Here is a 7,570-nt window from a genome sequence, read left to right on the forward strand (position 1 = left end):
GTTAAGAATCATGGCACCTTGGTTTGGCCCATTTCGATGCCAGGGTAGCACATAACTTACTGACTTGCCCTGGTTCCATCCAGTCCCACGTCGGGACCCTGCTTTGGGGGGCACTAGGAAGGAGGGCAACTGAAGCTTAAGTTGAGAAAGCAGATGCCCAGGAGTGAATAATATTCAAAGCCAATTAACTCCTAAGTTACAAAGCATAATATTAATTATCTTCCTGTATCTATACAGAAAGGGCATTGCATTAAAGTAAGCTATTCAAAAGACATAAGGAGAGGAGAAAGGCAATATTAACTTACAGTATAAGTTAAGTGTCCTAGAAGGATCCGACTTTACAAATTGGTTGGGGAAGAGAGCAGCACAAAGCAGTAGTTACAGACAAATAAAGTAATGGGAATGACTCCAGAGCACTGTGATGGGTGCAACCTGATAAACCTTGTTAGGATGGTGATTGTGATCTCCCTTTAACGACAGAGAGACTCCAGAGACTGCAAACAGCAAGCAAGGTTTATTGTGAGACTGGCTAGCCAGGGTCGAGCCTCCTACACAGACACGCAGGTCAGATAGGTGAGGCAAGACCCTGAACTTCTTCAAAGGGGATCTTATATAGGCCTTCACTGGCCATTACAGCAAAGCCCACGCATTTTATAGACAATAGATTTGTAACAACATATACTTTCTTAACCTGTCACTATCACTATTACTGTCACTATCCTCCCGTTGTTCATCGATTTGCTCGAGCGGGCCCAGTAACGTCTCCATTGGAGACTTTGTTGTTACTGTGTTTGGCATATCGAATACATCACGGGTAGGGGTAGCTGCCAGGCTCTGCCGTGCAGGCGAGATACTCTCAGTAGCTTGCCGGGCTCTCCAAGAGGGGCAGAGGAATCGAACTTGAGTGGTCTAAGGCACTAGACTCAAGTTCCTATTTTCTTAACCAGTCCATTTAAAAGTACATCATTCCTTAGCCTATAGATTCAAAGATCAGCATTTACGTACATAGGCATTGTGGCTAGTGGGCATCTGGTAACTCGGACATTTGGTTATCTTCTTTGTTCCCTTTGATTCTCAACATATGTCTCCTGCATTCTGGTGGAGGTGGATAAGGGAAAAGTTCCTAACAGAGGTAACAGATAAGGAAGGGCCAACAAATGGTTTCCAAATTTACATCCCAATAAGGAAGGGCCATGGTTTCACTTTAAAGCTCTACTAGGGAGGGGCCAGGAAAGGGAGAGTTACTAATTAGTAGAGTTTTAATCTGGAATCTCCCTCGGGGTCCCAAGGGACCTTACAACCTAAGTTCCTTGTACTCCAACAGGGATTCTATAGCTAGCAATGCTCAGGAGTTTAGGAAGCTCTTATGACAGTGCTCTTGTGTCCATGCAGTGCCAGGAATACAACCGTGGCCTCCTGCATGCAGACCTTGTGCTCAACCTATGGTGAGCTATCTCTCAAACCTGAAAAATTATTTCATATTTGTTTATTATAAAGTATTATATTCCTTCTTATTGAACTTTTAACCAAACAGTTGATACTAAGACACTTCCCTTATTAATAATGACAATGATACATTTATGTTAACAATCTCAGCATCACAAATTACAAATGATTGCAGCAAGAGCCCCAGCTTCAGTCCCCAGCACAGAGCATGACCTGGAGTGAATCCTGAATACCGAGCCCATAGCAACACTGGGTGACTCCCAAACAGAGAATCACTGCGCCATTAATGAGCTCTGACTTCCTCGTCGCTATAGAGCCTGGCTGATGAGGACAGATATTATTGGTGAATCCAAACAAAATTTTCCAGAATTTTGTTGAAATATGATCTGCCATTACTAGATTTGGTTATGCTTTGAATAAACCAATATTGCTCCCTGACATTCCATTCATATGATATTATGGTAATAATATTATGGTAAGTATTATGGTCAGCTGGCATTACACACAAGTAACAGTAGCTAGCAGTGCTTTGTGTTGCTTGTTTTCAGGGTGTCTCACCTCAGTGAATATTAACGTTTCTTTGTCTTCAGGAAGAAAGTGCCCCTAGGGCATGGCTCACTTAGTGTACACTAAGGGGATGTACTATGAGGCAAACACTTGGCATCAGTCCTCCAGAGAATAAAACATGTTAGAAAAACCAGAAGACTGAGTTTTGAATCTCTAATGGTTGAATCTCCAAGGGATCTTAGGAGCCCTAAGATCAATAGATAAGATTGTCCCACATACAAGGTTGTGGCATGAGAGAGTGTATTGCCTCTGCCATCACACAGTTTCCTGAAGAATGACATTCATGATCAAGCATCCAGGACTCAGACCCCTTAGCCATTGTTCTCTTGCCCCCAAACTTCCTGACTTATTATCAGATCCTTTCATTAAATAGATCGATCCCTTATGAGCCATGTTTGTGCCCAAGTGAAGAGAGCATTTGGGTAGAGCATTTGCCTTGCTTGCAGCTCACCCAGGTTCAATCATCGGTATTGCTTATGATCCTCTGAGCACCACTGGGAGTAATTCCTTAGTGCAGAGCCAGGAGTAACTCCAGGGCATCGCCAGATGTGGCCCACAAAACAAAACAAAACAAAAACAAAGAGAAGGGGCTGGAGCAATAGTACAGCAGGCAGAGCATTTGCCTTGCACAAGGCTGACCTGGGTTCGATCCCTGGCATCCCATATGGTCCCCCAAGCACTGCCAAGAGTAATTCCTGAGTGCATGAGCCAGGAGTAACCCCTGTACATGGCCAGGTATGACCCAAAAAGCACAAAAAAGAAAAAAAGAAAAAAAGATGAAAAGAAATATGCCGTGTGTATTTGCTTGGGTCTGTCATCTCAGCTTCTCCCCAATTCAGGCCCTGCACTTTCCCATCTCCTACATCCATCTCCTTGTCTCAGCCATCCCGGATCACTGGGTTATCACCACAACAACCCAATGGGACTCCTGGTCCCTTGGGGTGCCCTGCTCAAGTGCTCCTTGCACAAGGGCCTTCTAGTGTCAAGGCATGTCATTCTCCTGCTTGAGAGCCCAGGCTGAGATTGTGTCCACTGAGGTATGTCCAATGCTGGCTCTGGAGCCTGTCTCCCCAGCACCCCATACACACCATGTCCTCTGGCCCCTTTTCCCATGTACTGGGCTTCACTTCCCTGTCAGCTACTTCACTCTGCTGCTCTATCAAATTCTCTTCCTTCCTCCACCAGTTACATGCACACACATGCATTGCATGTACACAAAGATGTACATGCATTTACACGCAGATGATGCATGTAATTCTTTGCATAGGAAACTCACATCTCTGTGCCCTTGTGGTCCCTGAATATCCTCTAGGGCCTGGCTCTGCCCCCTTCGCCGCTGATCCTTCCCACGGTTGGGTTTTTTTTTCCTTGCTGTTTCCTTGCCTCTGGATTTCCTTTTTCATTACTTGAAAATCTGACATGCCTGAATTCAAGTCCCCTTTTTCATAACCTTGAGCTTGTTATCTAACCTTTGTTTTCTTTACATTTCTTATCAGGAATGATACTGCACCTGCCTTTATGTTGTTGGGAGAGTTAAGGATAATAATGCATGTTAAGTAACTACCACCAATGAATGTAACAATAGCTCCTTAATTATCCCTCTTCCCTCTTCTTTTCTTTGCAAATAAAAATTAAATTATTAAGAGGTTGTGATGTTCCTTCATTAAGGTAGCTCTATTGGGTAACTTATAAAACTTACAAAGAACAAAGGAAGCTCACAGCTTCATACACGTTTGCTTGGTAGCTGTGTCAGTCTCCAGCAAAGCCTAAGAGTCAGTTCGTGGGGCAACCAATCTGTCAGGGGCACACACAGAGCAGTGGCCAGATTTGGTGGTGGAATCCTGAGGTCACCTGATAGCACTGAAATTTCTTAACTGAGTGCATCAGTATCTACAGATGTGAAGAGTAACAGAGTTTTCCATTTGGGGATAGACTGACTTTTCTTAATTCTCTGTAGCATGATTACACTGTGGTAGTGATGAGGAAGAGGAAAAGAATGATTGTCAAATGGGTAAGGAATGCCTAACCGTTAAGTGTTGTAAAGATGAGTTGCCATTTGCACAGCCTTGCTGACCCTATGTGCGATAGACGAGAGCAATGATGATTCTAAGATTTCATTATTCCCTGGCATTCTGCTCCTAATCACCTCAACCCCTCAGATGCCAGCGGAGCCAAGGTCCTTTACCCAAGACACATATCGCTTTGCAACTGTTAGGGAAGAAACCGATATTTATTCTTCACATGACCTGTTCATTTATTTCTAGATTAGAATAAGCGACAACTTTATGTCCCATCCAGATTCTACCCTCCTCTTCACCCATCTCATGTCTGAGGAGAGCGAGTCCACAGCTGAGGCTCCCTGGCCTCATCAAGCTCTGATGACAGGATATGAAACACTCTTCACTGGGGACAAAAACGAGCTTGGAGGAGCCAGCCCTGGCTGGGGATGCTTCCCGACTCCAGCCTGGCTTCTCCTCCCAGCTTCCAGCTTCTGTCACTCAATTCTTTCTCATCCTCACAGGGAGCAGTAAATCTGCCAGAATGGCTGCCTTGCCTAGCCTACTGTGACTTTTGATTCTGATTTTTTTCCCCTCTAGCACTTAGTTACTCCCTGGTGCCATCAAAGGATAAAAAAAATAGTATTAATTAGAGGGAAAAAAATCATTCCCTGGCAGAGTCAGGAAATGCTGGGCATTGTAACTCTAAGGGTTATGCCATTACCCTTTTGTTAGTCACCTGATCCCCAGGGAAAGGATGCTGGAAGTAAGGGTGATGCCATCTCCAGTGAGATGCTACAAAGTTCTGAATTCTAAGTGATTGCATCATAAAGCCTAGAATGATCGAGATTGTGCTGTCCAGACAACGCCCCGGCACAGGCAAGCCAGGCCTGTGTCTGAGTCCACTGGCCACCAGGCTGACTGCGCTGTCCCTCAGCTGCTGCTGTGGGGTGCTTCGTAGCCAGTGGGGCCCCACGGGATAAGCCAGTGTTTTAAAGCATATTTCCTATTTCCACTGGGGAATAGAATAAGACTGGGGCAAGCCCAGGTAACCATAAAAACATCCTTCCGAAGTCTATGATTCTTTGTCATTTCAGGTTAAAAAGTTAATTGTGTTGGACCCCAAGAAACGGCTAACAACCTTCCAAGCCCTCCAGCACCCGTGGGTCACCGGGAAAGCAGCCAATTTTGTCCACATGGACACTGCTCAGAAGAAGCTCCAGGAATTCAATGCCAGGCGCAAGCTTAAGGCAAGATGGTGCATGACTTGTTTCATTTAATGTTGTAAAGTGGTTCTCTCTTTTCTGAACTGTCAAAGGTGATCCTAGCATCCTTATCTATTATTTATCCTGTGATACTGGAAAATCCTACCGTGAAGTCCCAACAGCATAGCCCCCATGTAGTCTGAAGCTACTTCAGCTTAATCTCTCATAGGATTCCTTGCCATACAGGGGCTACGGTAACTGGGAGTGAGGGGTTATGCCTCGCAGGGGCCAACCTCAGTCTGAACCCCAGCACTCTGGGATCCCATGGTACAGTCCTGGCAGCCTCAAAGTATGGCTGAGGTGGCCCAGGAAACTCCTGGCACTGCAGGCGCCAAGCAACACCATATCCTGTCTTGAACCCTGAGCCCACTAATCTGAGGATCGTAGGTTCTCTGGGCAACACTGGGGCCCCCCACAAAGGGAGTGCGCTATTATCCTGAGATTTAATCACCCAGCAAACACCTTCTCATTGCTTCTCATTGTTAGGAAACTGATATTTATTCGGGACATTTCCATCTTTCTGAATATGTGAAAATTACACATTTAAAAGTATAATTAAAATAATTAATGCAAAAGCCATATTTAGTAATATAGATCAATAGTGACCATACTTGTCAGCATTAATTCAAATGATGCAGAAACTTTTATACCAAATAGATATTTTTTTAATAGGCCTATGTAGAATAGAATTTTGTTTATCTGGCCTCAATAAAAACATCCTTTCCCTGGGGATCAGGTGACTAACAAAAGGGTAGTGTTTAGGCCTAGCACTAAGTGCTTAAGTGCAAGGATAACAGAGAATGTCGAAGGTTCAAAAGAGTGTTCAGGGCCAGAGGATCATAGAGCAGGAAAAACCCACTGATGTAAATAAGCCTTAAAAGTCTCATTGTTAGATTAATTTTAAGTAACCCTGATGAAATAGTTACCTTGGTCTGGCTTTTAAAATAAATTGAACCATTGAACCCATTTATCCCTATCGTAATTCCTATGAACTTCCACAGAGCTATCGTTTCATAAAAACAAATACAAACATTTTTGAGAAGTAGAATCTAAATTTTTTAGACTATGGGTACAACCATGAAAACTTTTTGTTGTCCAGATTAAATGTACTAGTCTGTGAATAAAGAGATCTTGCTATTCATTTTCCAAACAAGGTGTTTTTTGTAGGTTTTTTGGGGGGTGAGGTGGGAGGGCATGTGAGAGGGTCATAAACAATGGTCAGTGGCCCCGAGACCACAGACGTATGTGGCCAATATGGACAAACTGTTAAAGGCCTGGAGGTGCTGGCCGGTGGGCCTGGGGTCATCCGAGGGTCCAGGGCTGTGGCGTGAGTCCCTGCTGGAGCGTCTCCTCCCACCGGCTCTCCTCAGCCCCTGGGAGGGGGACTCTGACACTGGGTTTCCCGGAGCTGACCCCTGCCCCTCTGTCTCCCGTCAGGCGGCGGTGAAGGCCGTGGTGGCCTCCTCCCGGTTGGGCAGTGCCAGCAGCAGTCACAGCAGCGTCCAGGAGAACCAGAAGGCCAGCCCGGAGCCATCTGCCTTCCTCAGCGCCGCCGGGGGAGATGTGGAAGCTCTTCCAGGAGAGAGAGTGCCCGGAGAGGGGGCCTCGGGGGCTCCCGAGGGGGTGGCAGTGCCGCTGGCAGGCGCCGCTGAAGGGGCCAAGGATCCCGCTGAAGGCTCCAGCATGGTGCCCGAGACACCAGAGGACGGGATAAAGGAAGCCGATGCCAACGAAGATGAAGCGGTGGAGGAGGAAGTGGAGGAGGAGGAGGAGGAGGAGGAGGAGGGCCTGGTAACTGTGAGGGCTGTGGAGGAAGCCAAGAGCGAGGAGAAGCCTGCCCTGGGGGCTGGCACCCAGCAGAACGAGGTGGTCCTGCCCGAGGACTGAGCCAAAGTCCTTGGCTAAAACCAAATCTCTGCATTTAATGCATTTTGTCTTTCAGCAAAGAAAGTGTGGAAGCATGATATGCACTGTTGTGATTCTGTTTTGAGGTGCAAAATAATACATATATATCAGTTGGTAATTTAACTTCAATGCATGTGACTGCTTTATGAAAAAAATAGTGTCTTCTGTGGTTTGTTATGGATACTTAATACGATGAGTTAAATTTGAAATTGCAAGTAAACACAAGATAATATTTTAAAAAAAACGTACATTTTCAGGGATCAGTGGCACACATTTGAGGTAAACATGTTTTTGCTTTGTAAACCTTGTTTATCCTCTTTGGATTTCTTCCCAAGGCAGTGATTGCTTTCAACGATTTATCAGCTGATGCTAGGTAAAAGATCTGTTTCC

General features: G+C 45.4%; 1 protein-coding gene across 1 annotated transcript in view; it reads left to right on the forward strand.

The window, feature by feature from the left end:
* Nucleotides 1-7,162, forward strand: part of CAMK4 (calcium/calmodulin dependent protein kinase IV) — a 290,358-nt gene extending 283,196 nt beyond the window's left edge. The window contains exons 10-11 of the mRNA XM_056138994.1: nucleotides 5,108-5,260; nucleotides 6,713-7,162. Coding sequence (XP_055994969.1) covers nucleotides 5,108-5,260; nucleotides 6,713-7,162 — 603 coding nt within the window. The remainder of the gene's footprint in view (nucleotides 1-5,107; nucleotides 5,261-6,712) is intronic.
* The last annotated feature ends 408 nt before the right edge of the window (nucleotides 7,163-7,570 follow it).

This window comes from Sorex fumeus, unplaced genomic scaffold, assembly GCF_029834395.1.
Source record: "Sorex fumeus unplaced genomic scaffold, SorFum_2.1 ptg000131l, whole genome shotgun sequence".
Taxonomy (NCBI): Eukaryota; Metazoa; Chordata; class Mammalia; order Eulipotyphla; family Soricidae; genus Sorex; species Sorex fumeus.